Source organism: Heptranchias perlo, chromosome 10 (assembly GCF_035084215.1).
Source record: "Heptranchias perlo isolate sHepPer1 chromosome 10, sHepPer1.hap1, whole genome shotgun sequence".
NCBI classification, from domain to species: domain Eukaryota; kingdom Metazoa; phylum Chordata; class Chondrichthyes; order Hexanchiformes; family Hexanchidae; genus Heptranchias; species Heptranchias perlo.
In genome coordinates, this window is record NC_090334.1 from 15,064,555 (window position 1) to 15,088,903 (window position 24,349).

Below are 24,349 nucleotides of genomic sequence, written 5' to 3' on the forward strand. Positions count from 1 at the left end.
TTGAAGTGTAGTCACTGTTGTAATGTAGGAAATGCCGCAGCCAATTTGGGCACAGCAAGGTCCCACAAAGAGCAATGAGAAGATAATCTGTTTTTTAGTGATGTTGGTTGAGGGACAAATATTGGCCAGGACACTGGGGATAACTCACCTGTTCTTCGAATAGTGCCATGGGATCTTTTACGTCCACCTGAGAAGGCAGACGGGGCCTCGGTTTAACGTCTCATCTGAAAGACGGCACCTCTGACAGTGCAGCACTCCCTCAGTACTGCACTGGGAGTGTCAGTCTGGATTATGTGCTTAAGTCTCTAGATTGGGGCTTGAACCCACGACCATCTGACTCAGAGGCGAGAGTGCTACCCATTTAGTAACGGCTGACACCTTGAGGAAAGGGAATAAATTGAGCAATATTGTTTTATCCCAATACCAATTTGAAATATTTACACAAATACAGAGATAAAGAGAATGACAGCTAGCGATGCCGTCATGAGGGCGTACACTAAGTGCTAGGGCTGCTGTCCTCGGAACACCCCGATATGACTGAACGATTGAATCGAGTTTGACCCCTCGTCCTGTGCCCACCTGACCAGCCACGGCCATCTTACCTGCAGCAGGAGATGGTACTTGAGGATCCTCTGAACTGGTTTCAGCAGGTAAGAGCCCAGCGGGAGGTAGCGCTTCAGAGTGGCCTGACGCTCCCGGAAGAACTTGGCCAGGAATTTGTTCCTCATGCATTCAGTCAGCGCCGCCACAGAGCTGCGGGAGGTAAAGGAAGAGTTGCCTCAAGTGAGGAACGAGGAAATGGAGCCAGCAGTGAGAAGGGTAGCAGCAGACTTCAGGAGGACACAGACAGACTGGTGCAATGGGCAGATGAAATTTAATGCAGAGCAGCGTGAATCATAAAATCATTTGGCCCATCGTGCCTGTGCTGGTTCTTTGAAAGATCTGTCCAATTAGTCTCACTCCCCCACTCTTTCCCCATAGCCCTGAAAATTTTTCCTTTTCAAGTATTTTTCCAATTCCCTTTTGAAATCTGCTTCCACCGCCCTTTCAGGCAGTGCATTCCAGATCATAAAGACTCACTGATCAAAAAAAATGTCTTCTCATCTCCTCTCTGGTTCTTTCGCCAATTATCTTAAATCTGTGTCCTCTGTTTACTGACCCTCCTGCCAATGGAAACAGTTTCTCCTTATTTACTCCTCATGATTTTGAACACCTCTATTAAATCTCCCCTTATACTTCACTGCTCTAAGGAGAGCAATCCCAGCTTCTCTAGTCTCTCCATGTAACTGAAGTCCCTCATCCCTCGTTCTAGAAATATAAACTAAATGGTACAATTTTAAAAGGAGTGCAGGAACAGAGAGACCTGGGGGTTCACGTACAATAACAACAACTTGCATTTATATAGTGCCTTTAATGTAGTAAAATGTCCCAAAGCACTTCACAGGAGTGAAATCAAACAAAATTTGACACCGAGCCATAAAGGAGATATTAGGACAGGTGACCAAAAGCTTGGTCAAAGAGGTAGGTTTTAAGGAGCATCTAAAAGGAAGAGAGAGGTAGTGAGGTTTAGGGAGGGAATTCCAGAGTTTAGGGCCTAGACAACTGAAGGAACGGCCGCCAATGGTGGAGCGATGGAAACCAGGGATGCATAAGAGGTCAGAATTGGAGGAGCGCAGAGATCTCGGAGGGTTGTAGGGGTGGAGGAGGTCACAGAGATAGGGAGGGGCGAGGCCAAGGAGGGATTTGAACACGAGGATGGGTATTTTAAAATCAAGGTGTTGCCAGACTGGGAATTGTGTCCAATTCTGGGCACCACATTAGGAAGGATGTCAAGGCCTTGGAGAGGGTGCTGAAGAGATTTACTAGAATACCACCAGGGATGAGGGACTTCAGTTTTATGGAAAGACGAGAGAAGCTGGGATTGTTTTTCTTGGAGCACAGAAGGTTAGGTCATTAAAGGTAGTTGTTCTTTTTATATCTTTCATACTCATAGAGGGCAGATGGGGCCTCGGTTTAACGTCTCATCTGAAAAACGACACCTCTAACAGTGCAGAATTCCCTCAGTACTGCTCTGGGAGTGTCAGCCTAGATTATGTGCTCAAGTATCTAGAGTGGGTCTTGAACCCACGACCTTCTGACTCGGAGACGAGACACTTAGCCACAAATGACACTTAAAGGTGGCTCACATGGAGATCAACACCAGCGTAAACATGATGGGCCGAAAGGGCTGCATCTTTTCAATGAGCCATTCTGGACACCATTACTGGTGACTGTGCCTGCCTTTGTGTACAGAATAAGAGAGCCACTGATCAAATATTGAAGAATGGCCTCCTTGTACTCAACCCGAGTATGTGCATTTTCAAATTGGTAATCAAATAATATAACTTGAATGGAAGAAGATTTACTTACTTGGGGTAGTTGGTACAGTACTGGGTGTAGATATCGAAATCCTGACTCTGCAAGAGAGAACAGAAGGGTCTGTGATTTGTCTGGAGTGTGATCTGTATGAAATCTCAACAGGTGACCCCTCCTGTCTTCCCTATTCATGTTAGGTTACAGTCAAGATGGGGGCTGGCTCACTTGTCTGTATTGGAGAATGAATGGCAGCAGGCTGCTCGATCATGGGGGGCATCATAACCAAGCCCAACCCTGCTCTTACCTGACATCCAAAAATGCAGCACATGCCCAGGCTCTGGAACCCTACCCCTAGACCAGGAGCTCCTCAGACCAATTGAAGACCATTAGATAGACTTCTTTCAGAAAATAACATTTTGGGATACAGTGTATGAGTAATTTGAGACATACAAACACACAGAATTGACGGGCAGGAAAAGATAAGCTGATCCATCAAGCCTACCCCCCACGATGATGGCTGGACCATCATTGTTAAACACTTCTTCCCTCTCCCTCCACTTCCCCCCCACCCCCGCAGCCATGTAATCTCTTTAGAGAGGCAGAGAAAACAGGGGAAAAACCCAGGGCCAATAAGGGAAAACATGACATGTAGTAATCATAGCATGATTGGGAGGAACAGGTGACTTTGGACCTATGGTTCCCAAAGCTCTCCACCACTGGGGGTTTCCCTCGCCTCATATCTGGGTCTGCTGTTGACTAATTGATAGAGATTGATTGCTATTATTAGCCCACAACTCCATTATCATTGTGTCATGTGACTACCAGGATGGCAGACGGCAAATCCAGATGGACCTTGTTCTTTTTTCGTCTAGCAATTCCTGTGTCCCTAAATATTGATGGTTCTGTTTGTTCCTCAGCTATGTAACTTGGTTACGACCCAGTGGCTGATGGGTATTTGATTGCTCTTCCAGCTGTCATCCTTCTAGATCCTTCCAAGTACCAATACAGCCTGGAGCAGTTAAAAAACTCTTTGTCCACTCAGCCGATGCATGGCTCAACAACGCAATATGTGGTGCATTTACCCACTGACTCATCAGGGAGCTCGGTTACAGATATATAGATGTTTATATATCAAACATTAGGGTCAGGAAAGGAGGTGACACACCATGTTCTGAGGTACCATGGGATCTGATTATCATCCTGGTGAATAGGTTAGCACGTGTATTTAGACAGTGTACAACTTGCACATTGATAGAAACCCAGTCCCATTTTCAATTATTGTGCTCATCAAGGTGAACAGTGCGTGTGCTGGGAATGTAACGCTTTCAACTACAGTCCCATCAAGCTTATTGACATTTCTTATGGTTGATTAATAAGCACAGGTGATGCTCTACCTGACCTAGGACTGTTTGATGGGACGTTGTCGAGAGAACTTTACTCTGTATTGAACCTGTGCTGACCTGACCTAGGACTGTTTGATGGGACAGTGTAGAGGGAGCTTTACTCTGTATTTAACCCATGCTGTACCTGTCCTGGGAGTGTTTGATGGGACATTTTAGAGGGAGCTTTACTCTGTATTTAACCCATGCTGTACCTGTCCTGGGAATGTTTGATGGGACAGTGTTGAGGGAGCTTTACTCTGTATTTAACCCATGCTGTACCTGTCCTGGGAATGTTTGATGGGACAGTGCAGAGGGAGCTTTACTCTGTATTTAACCCATGCTGTACCTGTCCTGGGAATGTTTGATGGGACAGTGTAGAGGGAGCTTTACTCTGTATTTAACCCATGCTGTACCTGTCCTGGGAATGTTTGATGGGACAGTGTAGAGGGAGCTTTACTCTGTATTTAACCCATGCTGTACCTGTCCTGGGAGTGTTTGATGGGACAGTGTAGAGGGAGCTTTACTCTGTATTTAACCCATGCTGTACCTGTCCTGGGAATGTTTGATGGGACAGTGTAGAGGGAGCTTTACCCTGTATTTAACCCATGCTGTACCTGTCCTGGGAGTGTTTGATGGGACAGTGTTGAGGGAGCTTTACTCTGTATTTAACCCATGCTGTACCTGTCCTGGGAATGTTTGATGGGACAGTGTAGAGGGAGCTTTACTCTGTATTTAACCCATGCTGTACCTGTCATGGGAATGTTTGATGGGACAGTGCAGAGGGAGCTTTACCCTGTATTTAACCCATGCTGTACCTGTCCTGGGAATGTTTGATGGGACATTTTAGAGGGAGCTTTACCCTGTATTTAACCCATGCTGTACCTGTCCTGGGAATGTTTGATGGGACAGTGTAGAGGGAGCTTTACTCTGTATTTAACCCATGCTGTACCTGTCCTGGGAATGTTTGATGGGACAGTGTAGAGGGAGCTTTACTCTGTATTTAACCCATGCTGTACCTGTCCTGGGAGTGTTTGATGGGACAGTGTAGAGGGAGCTTTACTCTGTATTTAACCCATGCTGTACCTGTCCTGGGAATGTTTGATGGGTCAGTGTAGAGGGAGCTTTACCCTGTATTTAACCCATGCTGTACCTGTCCTGGGAATGTTTGATGGGACAGTGTAGAGGGAGCTTTACTCTGTATTTAACCCATGCTGTACCTGTCCTGGGAATGTTTGATGGGACAGTGTAGAGGGAGCTTTACCCTGTATTTAACCCATGCTGTACCTGTCCTGGGAATGTTTGATGGGACAGTGTAGAGGGAGCTTTACCCTGTATTTAACCCATGCTGTACCTGTCCTGGGAATGTTTGATGGGACATTTTAGAGGGAGCTTTACCCTGTATTTAACCCATGCTGTACCTGTCCTGGGAGCTTTACTCTGTATTTAACCCATGCTGTACCTGTCCTGGGAATGTTTGATGGGACAGTGCAGAGGGAGCTTTACTCTGTATTTAACCCATGCTGTACCTGTCCTGGGAGTGTTTGATGGGACAGTGTAGAGGGAGCTTTACTCTGTATTTAACCCATGCTGTACCTGTCCTGGGAGTGTTTGATGGGACAGTGTTGAGGGAGCTTTACTCTGTATTTAACCCATGCTGTACCTGTCCTGGGAATGTTTGATGGGACAGTGTAGAGGGAGCTTTACTCTGTATTTAACCCATGCTGTACCTGTCATGGGAATGTTTGATGGGACAGTGCAGAGGGAGCTTTACCCTGTATTTAACCCATGCTGTACCTGTCCTGGGAATGTTTGATGGGACATTTTAGAGGGAGCTTTACCCTGTATTTAACCCATGCTGTACCTGTCCTGGGAATGTTTGATGGGACAGTGTAGAGGGAGCTTTACTCTGTATTTAACCCATGCTGTACCTGTCCTGGGAATGTTTGATGGGACAGTGTAGAGGGAGCTTTACTCTGTATTTAACCCATGCTGTACCTGTCCTGGGAGTGTTTGATGGGACAGTGTAGAGGGAGCTTTACTCTGTATTTAACCCATGCTGTACCTGTCCTGGGAATGTTTGATGGGTCAGTGTAGAGGGAGCTTTACCCTGTATTTAACCCATGCTGTACCTGTCCTGGGAATGTTTGATGGGACAGTGTAGAGGGAGCTTTACTCTGTATTTAACCCATGCTGTACCTGTCCTGGGAATGTTTGATGGGACAGTGTAGAGGGAGCTTTACCCTGTATTTAACCCATGCTGTACCTGTCCTGGGAATGTTTGATGGGACAGTGTAGAGGGAGCTTTACCCTGTATTTAACCCATGCTGTACCTGTCCTGGGAATGTTTGATGGGACATTTTAGAGGGAGCTTTACCCTGTATTTAACCCATGCTGTACCTGTCCTGGGAGCTTTACTCTGTATTTAACCCATGCTGTACCTGTCCTGGGAATGTTTGATGGGACAGTGTAGAGGGAGCTTTACTCTGTATTTAACCCATGCTGTACCTGTCCTGGGAGTGTTTGATGGGACAGTGTAGAGGGAGCTTTACTCTGTATTTAACCCATGCTGTACCTGTCCTGGGAGTGTTTGATGGGACAGTGTAGAGGGAGCTTTACTCTGTATTTAACCCATGCTGTACCTGTCCTGGGAATGTTTGATGGGACAGTGTGGAGGGAGCTTTACTCTGTATTTAACCCATGCTGTACCTGTCCTGGGAATGTTTGATGGGACAGTGTAGAGGGAGCTTTACTCTGTATCTAACCCGTGTTGTACCTGTCCTGCAAGTGTTTGGTGGGACAGTGTGGAGGGAGCTTTACTCTGTATCTAATCCAATAAGTCTGCCAATAAGTCACCATGCTGTGTGCGCCCCTGACGGTACAAGTCTCCTGAGGCAGATACTCTCTCCAAGCAGGCCCGGAACAGAAGTGGCGGTGCCCATTAGACCCACTGCACAGAGTGTAACAGTGACATTAGGCAAAACAGTGCACAGCACTACCAGGTCAGATAAACCAGCTGGTAGGTATCACTTGGTGGGCTCGCATCATACCCTTGAGTAGAAGACAGTTAGTATAGGGAGTAACGCATGTTAAAATGTGACTCACCTTGTCCACAAAGCATCTTGCAATGGCAACAGGGTCATGGTGACAGCGGTCAAGGTCTTGCAGTAGGTCACTGTGGAGAGAGAAAGAGAAAAGAGAAAGAGAGAAAAGGGAAAGAGAGAACCGGGGGGCAAGAGAGGGAGAGACGGGGCAAGAGAGGGAGAGACGGGGCAAGAGAGGGAGAGACGGGGCAAGAGAGGGAGAGACAGGGAAAGAGAGGGAGAGACGGGGAAAGAGAGGGAGAGACGGGGAAAGAGAGGGAGAGACGGGGAAAGAGAGGAAGAGACGGGGAAAGAGAGAACCAGGGGGCAAGAGAGGGAGAGACGGGGAAAGAGGGAGAGACGGGGAAAGAGGGAGAGACGGGGAAAGAGGGAGAGACGGGGAAAGAGGGAGAGACGGGGAAAGAGAGGGAGAGAACCAGGGGGCAAGAGAGGGAGAGAACCAGGGGGCAAGAGAGGGAGAGAACCAGGGGGCAAGAGAGGGAGAGAACCAGGGGGCAAGAGAGGGAGAGAACCAGGGGGCAAGAGAGGGAGAGAACCAGGGGGCAAGAGAGGGAGAGAACCAGGGGGCAAGAGAGGGAGAGAACCAGGGGGCAAGAGAGGGAGAGAACCAGGGGGCAAGAGAGGGAGAGAACCAGGGGGCAAGAGAGGGAGAGAACCAGGGGGCAAGAGAGGGAGAGAACCAGGGGGCAAGAGAGGGAGAGAACCAGGGGGCAAGAGAGGGAGAGAACCAGGGGGCAAGAGAGGGAGAGAACCAGGGGGCAAGAGAGGGAGAGAACCAGGGGGCAAGAGAGGGAGAGAACCAGGGGGCAAGAGAGGGAGAGAACCAGGGGGCAAGAGAGGGAGAGAACCAGGGGGCAAGAGAGGGAGAGAACCAGGGGGCAAGAGAGGGAGAGAACCAGGGGGCAAGAGAGGGAGAGAACCAGGGGGCAAGAGAGGGAGAGAACCAGGGGGCAAGAGAGGGAGAGAACCAGGGGGCAAGAGAGGGAGAGAACCAGGGGGCAAGAGAGGGAGAGAACCAGGGGGCAAGAGAGGGAGTGAACCAGGGGGCAAGAGAGGGAGAGAACCAGGGGGCAAGAGAGGGAGAGAACCAGGGGGCAAGAGAGGGAGAGAACCAGGGGGCAAGAGAGGGAGAGAACCAGGGGGCAAGAGAGGGAGAGAACCAGGGGGCAAGAGAGGGAGAGAACCAGGGGGCAAGAGAGGGAGAGAACCAGGGGGCAAGAGAGGGAGAGAACCAGGGGGCAAGAGAGGGAGAGAACCAGGGGGCAAGAGAGGGAGAGACGGGGGCAAGAGAGGGAGAGACGGGGAAAGAGAGGGAGAGACGGGGAAAGAGAGGGAGAGACAGGAGAAGAGAGGGAGAGAGAGACGGGGAACGAGACGGGAAGAGAGGGAGAAAGAGACAGGGAGGAGAGAGAGAGAAACAGTGGAGAGAGAGAGGGAGATACAGCAGGAAAAAGAGGGAGAGATGGGGTGAAGGAGAGGGAGAGAGAGGGACGGGGAGAGAGGGAGATTGGGAGGAGGAGAGGGAGAAAGAGGGACAGGGTGAGAGAGGGAGAGACGGGGGAAAGAGGGAGAGACGGAGAAAGAAAGGGAAGATGTGGAAAGAGACGGGGGAAAGAGAGGGAGAGACGGGGGAAAGAGAGGGAGAGACGGGGGAAAGAGAGGGAGAGACGGGGGAAAGAGAGGGAGAGACGGGGGAAAGAGAGGGAGAGACGGGGGAAAGAGAGGGAGAGACGGGGGAAAGAGAGGGAGAGACGGGGGAAGAGGGGGAAAGAGACGGGGGAAGAGGGGGAAAGAGACGGGGGATGAGGGGGAAAGAGACGGGGGAAAGAGAGACGGGGGAAAGAGAGACGGGGAAAGAGACGGGGGAAGAGAGGGAGAGACGGACGGGGGGAAGAGAGACGGGGGAAAGAGAGACGGGGGAAAGAGACGGGGGAAAGAGACGGGGGAAAGAGACGGGGGAAAGAGACGGGGGAAAGACAGGAGCAGAGGGGAAGAGACGGGCGGAGAGGGGAAGAGACGGGCGGAGAGGGGAAGAGACGGGCGGAGAGGGGAAGAGACGGGCGGAGAGGGGAAGAGACGGGCGGAGAGGGGAAGAGACGGGCGGAGAGGGGAAGAGACGGGCGGAGAGGGGAAGAGACGGGCGGAGAGGGGAAGAGACGGGCGGAGAGGGGAAGAGACGGGCGGAGAGGGGAAGAGACGGGCGGAGAGGGGAAGAGACGGGCGGAGAGGGGAAGAGACGGGCGGAGAGGGGAAGAGACGGGCGGAGAGGGGAAGAGACGGGCGGAGAGGGGAAGAGACGGGCGGAGAGGGGAAGAGACGGGCGGAGAGGGGAAGAGACGGGCGGAGAGGGGAAGAGACGGGCGGAGAGGGGAAGAGACGGGCGGAGAGGGGAAGAGACGGGCGGAGAGGGGAAGAGACGGGCGGAGAGAGGAAGAGACGGGGGGAGAGGGAGAGAGGAAGGAGATCGAGTGGGCGAGAAAGATTAGGGGCAGCAGGAGTTGGGAAGAGGGAGGAGAAAGGTAGAGGAGCAGTGACAGAAAGAGGAAGGTTGAAAAAGGGCGAGGCAGACAAAAAGAAGGAGATGGGAGAGGAAAGGACACAGAAAGATAGAGGAAAGGCAGAGGACACCGGGAGAGAAAGAATATGAATATCAGGCAATAACATGTCAAAATAAATTCACCATTACCATGTCTCAGCTAATTCCAACTTATGAATTTGCCTACATTTGCCTGGAGAGGAAATATGAAAATTATATGATGATCTTTGTGACTATATTTGGGGCTTGCATTTCAAACAATTTGCATCCAGTTCAGCTTATAACATCATATAGAGACCTTGGGGTAGAAATTAACTTTGTGCGCAAGTGTAAAACGGGTGATAGCGAGTCAGCGGACTATTTTACATCTCTCCCGATTTTTATTTCCATTGAAGTCACTATCACCTGTTTTACACAATCGCACAAAGTCAAGACCTACCCTAGTCTATTCCAGTGTGTAACATCGTATGGCGACACTCTATTCCAGTGTGTAACACCGTACGGTGACAGTATTCCAGTGTGTAACACCATACAGTGACAGTCTATTTTGGAGGAGAGAGAAGGAAAATGAATGTCAGGCAATAACACGTCAAAACAAATTGACCGAATCTATACTGTCTTGGCTAATTCCACAACACAGCTGAAGGCACAACCACCAATGCTGGGGTGAAGGAAGTGGGGGATTCATAACAGACCAGAGTCAGAGGAACGCAGAGTTCTTGGGGTTTGTAGGGCTGGAGACAGTTACACAGAGAGGGAGGGCTGAGGCCATGGAGGGACCTAACATGAGGATGAGAATTTAAAGTTTGAGGCACTGAGAGACTGGAAGCCAATCAGCCACTGGTTCCAACCCCTCACTTCTTTCAGTGACTCCTGCTGGAAGTTTCACCGCTGTTTCTCACACCCCCACACAAACACACGTGGAAAGTCACAGAACACGGCCCTCCATTGACATTGGCATTTCTTCTTTCACTTGCTTCTGCACACAACTTAAGGAGACAAAGAGAATGAGGGAGGTGAACAGATGTGGGAGTGGGGCAGAAACTGAGCCAGCACTGCCAGGTAGACATGCATGGCAAGAGAGAGAGAGAGAGAGACACTCACACGGTCACATGCAAACACGCACATGCAGATCCACACAGGAGTGGGGGAGGGTAGAGAAGAACGAGATAAGGAAAAATCCAGGGCCGTGTACACAACTCACCTCCAGAAGTGTAAAAAGTCCTATCTGAAGGCAAAAATTAATATGCAGTAGTGAGATTGGGTGACTTAAAGAGCACAGACATCAAATGATTACAATTAATAGCAAGTTGCCAGGACCACCACTGAACTATTGATACTGAGCAAGACGTGGATAGTATCTCAGGGGTAACATAAACTTGCCCAGCTAGTGCCTTAAGGGTTCACGTAAAGACTGCTTCCCCTCCAAAGCTTAGTAGTGTGGTGGGGATGAAGGCCAGAGAGGGGGCCGGGGGCTGGGTGGGAAGGTGAACGTAAACAGAGCTAAGGCCAGTGTCTCAGGGTTTAACATTGGTACACCCAGTGTCTCAGGGTCTAATATTGATACACCCAGTGTCTCAGGGCCTAATATTGATACACCCAGTGTCTCAGAGTCTAATATTGATACACCCAGTGTCTCAGGGTCTAATATTGATACACCCAGTGTCTCAGGGTCTAATATTGATACACCCAATGTCTCAGGGTCTAACATTGATACACCCAGTGTCTCAGAGTCTAACATTGATACACCCAGTGTCTCAGAGTCTAATATTGATGCACCCAATGTCTCAGGGTCTAACATTGATACACCCAGTGTCTCAGAGTCTAACATTGATACACCCAGTGTCTCAATGTCTCAGTGTCTAATATTTATACACCCAGTGTCTCAGGGTCTAACATTGGTACACCCAATGTCTCAGGGTCTAACATTGATACACTCAGTGTCTCAGGGTCTAATATTGATACACCCAGTGTCTCAGGGCCTAATATTGATACACCCAGTGTCTCAGAGTCGAATATTGATACACCCAGTGTCTCAGGGTCTAATATTGATACACCCAATATCTCAGGGTCTAACATTGATACACCCAGTGTCTCAGAGTCTAACATTGATACACCCAGTGTCTCAGTGTCTCAGTGTCTAATATTTATACACCCAGTGTCTCAGGGTCTAACATTGGTACACCCAATGTCTCAGGGTCTAACATTGATACACCCAGTGTCTCAGAGTCTAACATTGATACACCCAGTGTCTCAGTGTCTCAGGGTTTAACATTGATACACCCAGTGTCTCAGGGTCTAATATTGATACACCCAATATCTCAGGGTCTAACATTGATACACCCAGTGTCTCAGAGTCTAACATTGAAACACCCAGTGTCTCAGGGTCTAATATTGATACACCCAATGTCTCAGGGTCTAACATTGAGACACTGGGTGTATCAATGTTAGACCCTGAGACATTGGGTGTATCAATATTAGACCCTGAGACACTGGGTGTTTCAATGTTAGACTCTGAGACACTGGGTGTATCAATGTTAGACCCTGAGATATTGGGTGTATCAATGTTAAACCCTGAGACACTGAGACACTGGGTGTATCAATGTTAGACTCTGAGACACTGGGTGTATCAGAGTCTAACATTGATACACCCAGTGTCTCAGTGTCTCAGGGTTTAACATTGATACACCCAGTGTCTCAGGGTCTAACATTGGTACACCCAATGTCTCAGGGTCCAACATTGATACACCCAGTGTCTCAGAGTCTAACATTGATACACCCAGTATCTCAGGGTCTAATATTGATACACCCAGTGTCTCAGGGTCTACTATTGATACACACAGTGTCTCAGGGTCTAACATTGATACACCCAGTGTCTCAGGGTCTAATATTGATACACCCAGTGTCTCAGGGTCTAACATTGATACACCCAGTGTCTCAGGGTCTAATATTGATACACTCAGTGTCTCAGGGTCTAATATTGATACACCCAGTGTCTCAGGGTCTAATATTGATACACCCAGTGTCTCAGGGTCTAATATTGATACACCCAGTGTCTCAGGGTCTAACATTGATACACCCAGTGTCTCAGGGTCTAATATTGATACACTCAGTGTCTCAGGGTCTAATATTGATACACCCAGTGTCTCAGGGTCTAATATTGATACACCCAGTGTCTCAGGGTCTACTATTGATACACCCAGTGTCTCAGGGTCTAACATTGGTACACCCAGTGTCTCAGGGTCTAATATTGATACACCCAGTGTCTCAGGGTCTAATATTGATACACTCAGTGTCTCAGGGTCTAATATTGATACACTCAGTGTCTCAGGGTCTAATATTGATACACCCAGTGTCTCAGGGTCTAATATTGATACACCCAGTGTCTCAGGGTCTAACATTGATACACCCAGTGTCTCAGGGTCTAATATTGATACACTCAGTGTCTCAGGGTCTAATATTGATACACCCAGTGTCTCAGGGTCTAATATTGATACACCCAGTGTCTCAGGGTCTAACATTGATACACCCAGTGTCTCAGGGTCTAACATTGGTACACCCAGTGTCTCAGGGTCTAATATTGATACACCCAGTGTCTCAGGGTCTAATATTGATACACCCAGTGTCTCAGGGCCTAATATTGATACACCCAGTGTCTCAGGGCCTAATATTGATACACCCAGTGTCTCAGGGTCTAATATTGATACACCCAGTGTCTCAGGGTCTAATATTGATACACCCAGTGTCTCAGGGTCTAATATTGATACACCCAGTGTCTCAGGGTCTAACATTGATACACCCAGTGTCTCAGGGTCTAATATTGATACACCCAGTGTCTCAGGGTCTAACATTGATACACCCAGTGTCTCAGGGTCTAATATTGATACACCCAGTGTCTCAGGGTCTAATATTGATACACCCAGTGTCTCAGGGTCGAATATTGATACACCCAGTGTCTCAGGGTCTAAAATTGATACACCGAGTGTCTCAGGGTCTAATATTGATACACCCAGTGTCTCAGGGTCTAATATTGATACACTCAGTGTCTCAGGGTCTAATATTGATACACCCAGTGTCTCAGGGTCTAATATTGATACACCCAGTGTCTCAGGGTCTAATATTGATACACCCAGTGTCTCAGGGTCTAAAATTGATACACCCAGTGTCTCAGAGTCTAACATTGATACACCCAGTGTCTCAGAGTCTAATATTGATACACCCAGTGTCTCAGGGTCTAAAATTGATACACCCAGTGTCTCAGAGTCTAACATTGATACACCCAGTGTCTCAGTGTCTCAGGGTCTAATATTGATACACCCAGTGTCTCAGGGTCTAACATTGGTACACCCAGTGTCTCAGGGTCTAATATTGATACACCCAGTGTCTCAGAGTCTAACATTGATACACCCAGTGTCTCAGTGTCTCAGGGTCTAATATTGATACACCCAGTGTCTCAGGGTTTAACATTGGTACACCCAGTGTCTCAGGGTCTAATATTGATACACCCAGTGTCTCAGGGTCTAACATTGATACACCCAGTGTCTCAGGGTCTAATATTGATACACCCAGTGTCTCAGGGTTTAAAATTGATACACCCAGTGTCTCAGGGTTTAAAATTGATACACCCAGTGTCTCAGGGTCTAATATTGATACACCCAGTGTCTCAGGGTCTAATATTGATACACCCAGTGTCTCAGGGTCTAATATTGATACACCCAGTGTCTCAGGGTCTAATATTGATACACCCAGTGTCTCAGAGTCTAATATTGATACACCCAGTGTCTCAGAGTCTAATATTGATACACCCAATGTCTCAGGGTCTAACATTGATACACCCAGTGTCTCAGGGTCTAATATTGATACACTCAGTGTCTCAGGGTCTAATATTGATACACCCAGTGTCTCAGGGTCTAATATTGATACACCCAGTGTCTCAGAGTCTAACATTGATACACCCAGTGTCTCAGTGTCTCAGGGTCTAATATTGATACACCCAGTGTCTCAGGGTTTAACATTGGTACACCCAGTGTCTCAGGGTCTAATATTGATACACCCAGTGTCTCAGGGTCTAACATTGATACACCCAGTGTCTCAGGGTCTAATATTGATACACCCAGTGTCTCAGGGTTTAAAATTGATACACCCAGTGTCTCAGGGTCTAATATTGATACACCCAGTGTCTCAGGGTCTAATATTTATACACCCAGTGTCTCAGGGTCTAATATTGATACACCCAGTGTCTCAGGGTCTAACATTGGTACACCCAGTGTCTCAGGGTCTAACATTGATACACCCAGTGTCTCAGGGTCTAATATTGATACACCCAGTGTCTCAGGGTCTAATATTGATACACCCAGTGTCTCAGGGTTTAAAATTGATACACCCAGTGTCTCAGGGTCTAATATTGATACACCCAGTGTCTCAGGGTCTAATATTTATACACCCAGTGTCTCAGGGTCTAATATTGATACACCCAGTGTCTCAGGGTCTAACATTGGTACACCCAGTGTCTCAGGGTCTAACATTGATACACCCAGTGTCTCAGGGTCTAATATTGATACACCCAGTGTCTCAGGGTCTAAAATTGATACACCCAGTGTCTCAGGGTCTAAAATTGATACACTCAGTGTCTCAGGGTCTAACATTGATACACCCAGTGTCTCAGGGTCTAACATTGAAACCTCTCAAATCCGTTTTCTGGCTCCCAAATCCACGTCCATCTTTCCCGCAACTCCACATTTGAATCCCTCCAATCAGGTTTTCGCTCCTGCCACAGTACTGAAACGGCCCTTGTCAAAGTCACAATGACATCCTATGTGACTGTGACCATGGTGAACTATCCCTCCTCATCCTTCTCAACCTGCCTGCAGCCTTTGACACGATTAACCACACCATCCTCCTCTATCAGCTCTCCTCCATCATCCAGCTCGGTGGGACTGCGCTCGCCTGGTTCCATTCTTATCTATCCAGTCATAGCCAGAGAATCTCTTGCAATGGATTCTCTTCCTGCACCCTCACCATTATCTCTGGAGTCCCCCAAGGATCTATCCTTGGCCCCCTCCTATTTCTCATCTACCTGCTGCCTCTCGGCAACATCATCCGGAAACACAATGTCAGGTTCCACATGTACACTGACGACACCCAGCTCTACCTCACCACCACCTCTCTTGACCCCTCTGCTGTCTCTGATTTGTCACACTGCTTGCCTGACGTCCAGTACCGGATGAGCAAAAATTTCCTCCAACTAAATATTTGAAAGACTGAAGTGATTGTCTTCGGTCCCCGCCACAAATTCTGCTCCCTAGTCACCGACTCTCCCCCTCTTCCTGGCCACTGTCTGAGGCTGAATCAGACCATTCGCAACCTTGGCGTCCTATTTGACACTGAAATGAGCTTCTGCCCACATATCCTCTCCATCACCAAGACCGCCTACTTCCAACTCCGTAACATCGCCCATCTCCGCCCCGGCCTTAGTTCATCTGCTGCTGAAACCCTTATCCATGCCTTTGTTTCCTTCAGACTCGACTATTCCAATGCTCTCCTGGCTGGCCTCCAACCTTCCACCCTCTTTAAACTTGAGCTCATCCAAAACTCTGCTGCCCATATCCTAACTCACACCAAGTCCCATTCATTCATCACCCCTGTGCTCGCTAACCTACATTGACTCCCAGTCCGGGAACGCCTCCATTTTAAAATTCTCATCCTTGTTTTCAAATCTCTCAATGGCCTCATTCCTCCCTATCTCTGAAGCCTCCTCCAGCTCTACAACCCTCCAAGATCTCTGCACTACTCCAATTCTTGCCTCTTGCGCAGCCCCGATTTTAACCGCTCCACAATTGGCGGCCGTGCCTTCAGGTGACTAGGCCCTAGGCTCTGGAATTCCCTCACTAAACTCTCCGCCTCTCTCTCCTCCTTTAAGACATCCCTTAAAACCTACCTCTTTGACCAAGCTTTTGGTCACCTGTCCTAATATCTCCTTATGTGGCTCGGTGTCAAATTTTGTTTGAAAATTGCTCCTATGAAGTGCCCTTGGACGTTTTACTACGTTAAAGGCACGATATAAATGCAAGTTGTTGTTGTTGTTGTACCACCAGTGTCTCAGGGTCTAATATTGATACACCCAGTGTCTCAGGGTTTAACATTGATACACCCAGTGTCTCAGGGTCTAATATTGATACACCCAGTGTCTCAGGGTTTAACATTGATACACCCAGTGTCTCAGGGTCTAATATTGATACACCCAGTGTCTCAGGGTTTAACATTGATACACCCAGTGTCTCAGGGTCTAATATTGATACACCCAGTGTCTCAGGGTCTAACATTGATACACCCAGTGTCTCAGGGTCTAACATTGATACACCCAGTGTCTCAGGGTCTAACATTGGTACACCCAGTGTCTCAGGGTTTAACATTGATACACCCAGTGTCTCAGGGTCTAATATTGATACACCCAGTGTCTCAGGGTCTAACATTGATACACCCAGTGTCTCAGGGTCTAATATTGATACACCCAGTGTCTCAGGGTCTAATATTGATACTCCCAGTGTCTCAGGGTCTAATATTGATACACCCAATGTCTCAGGGTCTAATATTGATACTCCCAGTGTCTCAGGGTCTAACATTGATACACCCAGTGTCTCAGGGTCTAATATTGATACACTCAGTGTCTCAGGGTCTAATATTGATACACCCAGTGTCTCAGGGTTTAACATTGATACTCCCAGTGTCTCAGGGTTTAACATTGATACTCCCAGTGTCTCAGGGTCTAATATTGATACACCCAGTGTCTCAGGGTCTAATATTGATACACCCAGTGTCTCAGGGTTTAACATTGATACACCCAGTGTCTCAGGGTCTAACATTGATACACCCAGTGTCTCAGGGTCTAATATTGATACACCCAGTGTCTCAGGGTTTAACATTGATACTCCCAGTGTCTCAGGGTCTAATATTGATACACCCAGTGTCTCAGGGTCTAATATTGATACTCCCAGTGTCTCAGGGTCTAACATTGATACACCCAGTGTCTCAGGGTCTAATATTGATACTCCCAGTGTCTCAGGGTCTAATATTGATACAACCAGTGTCTCAGGGTCTAATATTGATACACCCAGTGTCTCAGGGTTTAACATTGATACACCCAGTGTCTCAGGGTCTAATATTGATACACCCAGTGTCTCAGGGTTTAACATTGATACACCCAGTGTCTCAGGGTCTAACATTGATACACCCAGTGTCTCAGGGTCTAACATTGATACACCCAGTGTCTCAGGGTCTAACATTGATACACCCAGTGTCTCAGGGTTTAACATTGATACTCCCAGTGTCTCAGGGTTTAACATTGATACACCCAGTGTCTCAGGGTCTAATATTGATACACCCAGTGTCTCAGGGGTTAACATTGATACTCCCAGTGTCTCAGGGTTTAACATTGATACACCCAGTGTCTCAGGGTCTAATATTGATACACCCAGTGTCTCAGGGTTTAACATTGATACACCCAGTGTCTCAGGGTCTAATATTGATACACCCAGTGTCTCAGGGTTTAACATTGATACTCCCAGTGTCTCAGGGTTTAACATTGATATACCCAGTGTCTCAGGGTCTAATATTGATACACCCAGTGTCTCAGGGTCTAACATTGATACACCCAGTGTCTCAGGGTTTAACATTGATACTCCCAGTGTCTCAGGGTTTAACATTGATACACCCAGTGTCTCAGGGTCTAACATTGATACACCCAGTGTCTCAGGGTTTAACATTGATACTCCCAGTGTCTCAGGGTTTAACATTGATACTCCCAGTGTCTCAGGGTTTAACATTGATACTCCCAGTGTCTCAGGGTCTAATATTGATACACCCAGTGTCTCAGGGTCTAATATTGATACACCCAGTGTCTCAGGGTTTAACATTGATACACCCAGTGTCTCAGGGTCTAACATTGATACACCCAGTGTCTCAGGGTCTAATATTGATACACCCAGTGTCTCAGGGTTTAACATTGATACTCCCAGTGTCTCAGGGTCTAATATTGATACACCCAGTGTCTCAGGGTCTAATATTGATACTCCCAGTGTCTCAGGGTCTAACATTGATACACCCAGTGTCTCAGGGTCTAATATTGATACTCCCAGTGTCTCAGGGTCTAATATTGATACAACCAGTGTCTCAGGGTCTAATATTGATACACCCAGTGTCTCAGGGTTTAACATTGATACACCCAGTGTCTCAGGGTCTAATATTGATACACCCAGTGTCTCAGGGTTTAACATTGATACACCCAGTGTCTCAGGGTCTAACATTGATACACCCAGTGTCTCAGGGTCTAACATTGATACACCCAGTGTCTCAGGGTCTAACATTGATACACCCAGTGTCTCAGGGTTTAACATTGATACTCCCAGTGTCTCAGGGTTTAACATTGATACACCCAGTGTCTCAGGGTCTAATATTGATACACCCAGTGTCTCAGGGGTTAACATTGATACTCCCAGTGTCTCAGGGTTTAACATTGATACACCCAGTGTCTCAGGGTCTAATATTGATACACCCAGTGTCTCAGGGTTTAACATTGATACTCCCAGTGTCTCAGGGTTTAACATTGATATACCCAGTGTCTCAGGGTCTAATATTGATACACCCAGTGTCTCAGGGTCTAACATTGATACACCCAGTGTCTCAGGGTTTAACATTGATACTCCCAGTGTCTCAGGGTTTAACATTGATACACCCAGTGTCTCAGGGTCTAACATTGATACACCCAGTGTCTCAGGGTTTAACATTGATACTCCCAGTGTCTCAGGGTTTAACATTGATACACCCAGTGTCTCAGGGTCTAACATTGATACACCCAGTGTCTCAGGGTTTAACATTGATACACCCAGTGTCTCAGGGTTTAACATTGATACACTCACCCAGCATCATTGGGTCCTCATTATAATCACTTATCCACAATTCTTTGCAGTTTAAAAACGATGTCATGGCAACACAGAACTGATTAATCGAGCACACATTCAGAACAGCCCTCTTCTGCTCAATATAAACACGAATTTGTCAGGACATGTAAAATAGCTGTCCACATATGCAAAGTAGGTACAATTAGACAATCGCTGATTCATGCAGGCACAAACACAAATCCTGAACCGCCTCATGCCGAGCAGTAGAAAACCAACCATTACCTGTCTGTGCTATATTCCTCAAAAACTACTGGTGGATGGGGTTGGCCATTCCATGAAACCGGCCTAGTGATCAGGCTACATGGAAAGCCTCGATCAGAGGAACACAAAACAGCTAAGTGGCTTTTACAGTCATCGGAATAGAGAAAAGAGAGTCATCTCACGAGTAATGCCACCCTGTGAAGTTCAGCTTCTCACTTAATATATAAAAAAACTTGTATTGTTCTCACAGGTCTAAGTCAAGACCCCATGAATGCTGGAACAAGGCCCTACTCCGAGAGACTGGGTTCACTACATGCTGTATACAGCTTACCTGAGTAAGCACAGGAAATCGTAGAATCACACAGCATAGGAGGACGACATTTGGTCCATTGTGCCTGTGCCAAATCTGTGAAAGAGCTATCCAATTAGTCCCACTCCTCTGCTCTTTCCCCATAGCCCTGCAAATTTCTCCAATTCCCTTTAGAAAGTTACTATTGAATCTGCTTCCACCTCCCTTTCAGGCAGTGCATTCCAGATCATAACAACTCGCTGCATAAAAAAAAACATTCTCCTCATCTCCCCTCTGGTTCTTTTGCCAATTATCTTAAATCTGTGTCCTCTGGTTACCAACCCTCCTGCCGCTGGAAACAGTTTCTCCCCATCTACTCTGTCAAAACACTTCATAATTTTGAACACCTCTGTTAAATCCTAAAATGAGAGAGAGAGAGAGAAAGCAAGTATAGAGTTAAAGAGAGGAATTAATACAGTAAATGATCGAAGGAGTGAGGAGAATAGGGTGGGGAAAGCGAGGGGGAAAAAAATGGAAATAAAAAGTATGACCAGCGATAAGAACAAAAGTGAAATAACAAACACAAAGTGAAGCCAGGTTCCTCCCTGTACCTGTTAAACTCGTAGATATCCTCAATGTTTCCAAACAGTGCAGAGACATGCTCAGGTCTAATAGGTAACTCCAAAGTATCAATGATACAACCGAGATAGTCCTGGCAAGGCAAAAAGAGAAAGATACAGAGGTTAGATGCGCAACCTTTGAACCGGAGACTGCAGAATCAATATTGGTGACCATTGTCGTTGATCTCCACCACAAACTCCGTTCCCTAGCCACCGACTCCATCCCCCTCTCTAGCCACTGTCTCAGGCTGAACCAAACCATTGGCAATCTTGGCATCCTATTTGACCCCGAGCTGAGCTTCAGACCCCATATCCTCTCCATCGCCAAGACCGTCTACTTCCACCTCCGTAACATCGCCCGTCTCCGCCCCGTCTCAGCCCATCTGCTGCTGAAACCCTCATTCATATTCATGCTTTGTTACCTCCAGCCTCGACTATTCCAATGCTCTCCTGCCTGGCTTCCCATCTTCCACCATCCAAAAACTTCAGCTATCCAAAACTCTGCTGCCCGCACCCTAACCCACACCAAAGTCCCGTTTTCCCATCACCCCTGAGCTCACTGACCTACACTGGCTCCCGGTCCAGCAATGCCTCGATGTTAAAATTCTCATCCATGTGTTCAAATCCCTCCATGGCCTTACCCCTCCCTATCACTGTGATCTCCTCCAGCCCAACAACCCTCCGAGATCTCTGCGCTCCTCCAATTCTGGCCTCTTGTGAATCCCCAACTTCCTTAGCTCCACCATTGGCGGCCTAGGCCCTAAGCTCTGGAATTCCCTCCCTAAACCTCTCCATCTCTCTCTCCTCCTTTATGACACTCCTTAAAACTTACCTCTTTGACCAAGCTTTTGGTCACCTGTCCTAATATCTACTTCTTTGGTTCAGCATCCATCTTTTGATTACACCTCGGCCAGTTATTTCTACCTTAAAAGGGGTTATATATAAATGCTGCTGTTGTTTTATCCCTGAAAGTGCTGATTCTCGCCGGATGAAGTTCTTCTCTCAGGGGCAGCCCTTTGGTACCTCAGCCTTGTTAGAGCAGTGACAGTGAGGGTCAGGGGATGATTCAATGGTGGGGTCATCACAGCCCAGCTCGATGCTGTCCTCAGCCAGCATCCACACACCATGTGCTGTCCAGCAGGGGTTGCTGTGACAGTAATCACGACCAGGAACCCTGGCTGATTTACCTTCCCCCCCACCTCCAACTCAGTGGCACTGAGGCGAACTGTAGTACGACTCCAGCCTCACTCATCAGCTAGCTGGCACAGGTTCAATCTGGGGGCCTGCCTGTTCAGTACAGTTCAACAGCAAACCTGGTTCTCTGCTTCACCATTAATAACCTTAAAGAAAGACTGACTTGTATTTCTATAGCACCTTTCATGACCTCAGGACGTCCCAAAGTGCTTTACAGCCAATGAGGTATTTTTGAAGTGTAGACACTGTTGTAATGTAGAAAAGGCGGCAGCTAATTAGCGCACAGCAAGATTCCACAGACAGCTGCGTTTGAATGACCAGTCAGTGGTGTTTTTCGAGGGACACCGGGGAGAACTCTTCTTCAGAATTGTGCCATAGGATCTTTTATGTCCACCTGAGAGGGCAAATGGGGCCTCGGTTTAACATCTCATTGGAAAGACGGCACCTCCAACAATGCAGCACTCCCTCGGTACTACACTGAGGTGCCAGCCTAAATGATGTGCTCAAAACCCTGGAGTACAACTTGAATCCATGACCTTCTGACTCAGAGGTGAAATTGTTACCATTGAGCCACGGCTGACACTACGTTAATCCAGCTTCCTTCCTTACGTTCTAAGGCGGCTCTCTCAATCCAAGACACGCTCTTTCTCTGGCAACAGAAATGCCATGACTGAGAGATAAGAGAGTGCAGTACAGGCACAGCCCTGCCCTCATAACGTCCTTGCCAAGATTCCTTCAGTATCTAGAATATTGCAAGCTGAAAAAGCAGAGTAGTTGTTACAGATTCAGGGAGACGGAGGCTTTGACAGGAGTCCATCGAGGAGAGGCACTGAAGAGCTTTCCTGGGGAAATATTTCAAGACAAGCAGAGTCTGGTTCCTGCTCCTCTGGGAAATCATGTCCAGTCTTCAGAAACAGTGAAGAACTCAGCCATCTGAGGATGCATTCACACTACTGGAGCGTTCCTGCAAAGCGGTTTTGCGTTGTTGCTGCGAAGCGGTTTTGCTTTGCAGCAGTGCTGGAGTTATAGTGTAAAACGTAGCTCAAATCTTGTGCCAGGGTTCCACCTGACACCGGGCCTAGTTTCCCGAGGAACCAGAGTGAGATTCCCAAGGGAGACTCCCTCCGCCTAGACCTTAACATCCAATTTGCAGGGCACACTGTTTAAGCATTGGTGTGAAGTGGGATCAACTTACACCTGAATGTACATCCATAAACTGGATAGACCATTGCACAGAGGGTTCTCTCCCTACCACACCAAACAGCAGATCGCACACCACCCCTGGGGTTCACAGGTCGCACGCCGCCCCTGGCGTTCACAGGTCGCACGCCGCCCCTGGCGTTCACAGGTCGCACGCCGCCCCTGGCGTTCACAGGTCGCACGCCGCCCCTGGCGTTCACAGGTCGCACGCCGCCCCTGGCGTTCACAGGTCGCACGCCGCCCCTGGCGTTCACAGGTCGCACGCCGCCCCTGGCGTTCACAGGTCGCACGCCGCCCCTGGCGTTCACAGGTCGCACGCCGCCCCTGGCGTTCACAGGTCGCACGCCGCCCCTGGCGTTCACAGGTCGCACGCCGCCCCTGGCGTTCACAGGTCGCACGCCGCCCCTAGCGTTCACAGGTCGCACGCCGCCCCTGGCGTTCACAGGTCGCACGCCGCCCCTGGGGTTCACAGGTCGCACGCCACCCCTGGGGTTCACAGGTCGCACGCCACCCCTGGGGTTCACAGGTCGCACGCCACCCCTGGGGTTCAGTCTGATGCTGAGCCAAGAGGTTCTCAGCGTCAATGTCTGGCCTGCGCCTCATTCATTATTCTCAGCAGGGGTGGCAGTGACAATTGACCTCAGAGCCTCGGGGGAGGGAGGGGGGAGGGGGGGAAAGAAACCAATCAGCCAATCGTTCTGCTCATAATCGCCATCCAGTGTTTCTTGCTGGGAAGTGCGCATGGGTAGTTGTTAAGACAAGAGTAGTATAGGGCTGGACCGTGATGCCTCTTGTGGTCGAGTGGCCTGCCGACGCACTCGGTCTAGGCTCACAAAAGCAGAAGAGTCAGCAGTGTGAGGTAGAAGAAGATGGCCGCTGTATGGGGAACTGTAGCTCAGCATACGCAGAGAAGAGAAAACTGAGGGGAGGGGGCAGTGGAGTTAAGGGGGAGGGGGCAAATGGGAGGGGGCGAAGGGGAGAGGACGAAGGGGATGGGGTATGAAAGGGGGAGGGGTGTGAAGGGGGGGTGTGAAAGGGGGAGGGGTGTGAAGGGAGGGGGTGAAAGGGGGAGGGGTGTGAAGGGGGGGTGTGAAAGGGGGAGGGGTGAAGGAGAGGAGGGTGACAGGGAGGGGATGAAGTGGAGGGGGTGAAAAGGGGGAAGGGCATGAAAGGGAGGGGGTAAAGGGGAGGAGGGAACCCCACGTTCCTGCCATGTCCATGAAGTACAAGGAGTCACCGAGTTCCAGGAGAACCCTGCCGAAACAGTCTGGGAGCTGGGCGGGCGGACAGGCCCTGGGCGATATTTAATCAGTGTAAACATCCTGTCTGAAGAGCAACAGTGTCTCAGCTTTCGTTCTTAGCTCTGAATTACTGGCACCCACCTGCTCAAACATTAAACACACACACACACACACACACACACACAGAGCCAACGCGACAGATGAGTGGAACGGGTTACTGGACAGTGCCCAGTTTCCACCCAGTGCTATCAGAACCAGTGACTTGTTAAGGTCA

The 24,349-nt window shown here is 48.5% G+C and overlaps 1 protein-coding gene across 1 annotated transcript in view; it reads right to left on the bottom strand.

Moving 5' to 3' along the window:
* The window catches only part of LOC137326302 (pleckstrin homology domain-containing family G member 3-like), a 233,326-nt gene that overhangs the window by 50,230 nt on the left and 158,747 nt on the right, over positions 1 to 24,349 (bottom strand). The window contains exons 4-7 of the mRNA XM_067991256.1: positions 20,432 to 20,532; positions 6,840 to 6,909; positions 2,410 to 2,456; positions 603 to 753 (exon numbers count right to left, since the gene is read on the bottom strand). Coding sequence (XP_067847357.1) covers positions 603 to 753; positions 2,410 to 2,456; positions 6,840 to 6,909; positions 20,432 to 20,532 — 369 coding nt within the window. The remainder of the gene's footprint in view (positions 1 to 602; positions 754 to 2,409; positions 2,457 to 6,839; positions 6,910 to 20,431; positions 20,533 to 24,349) is intronic.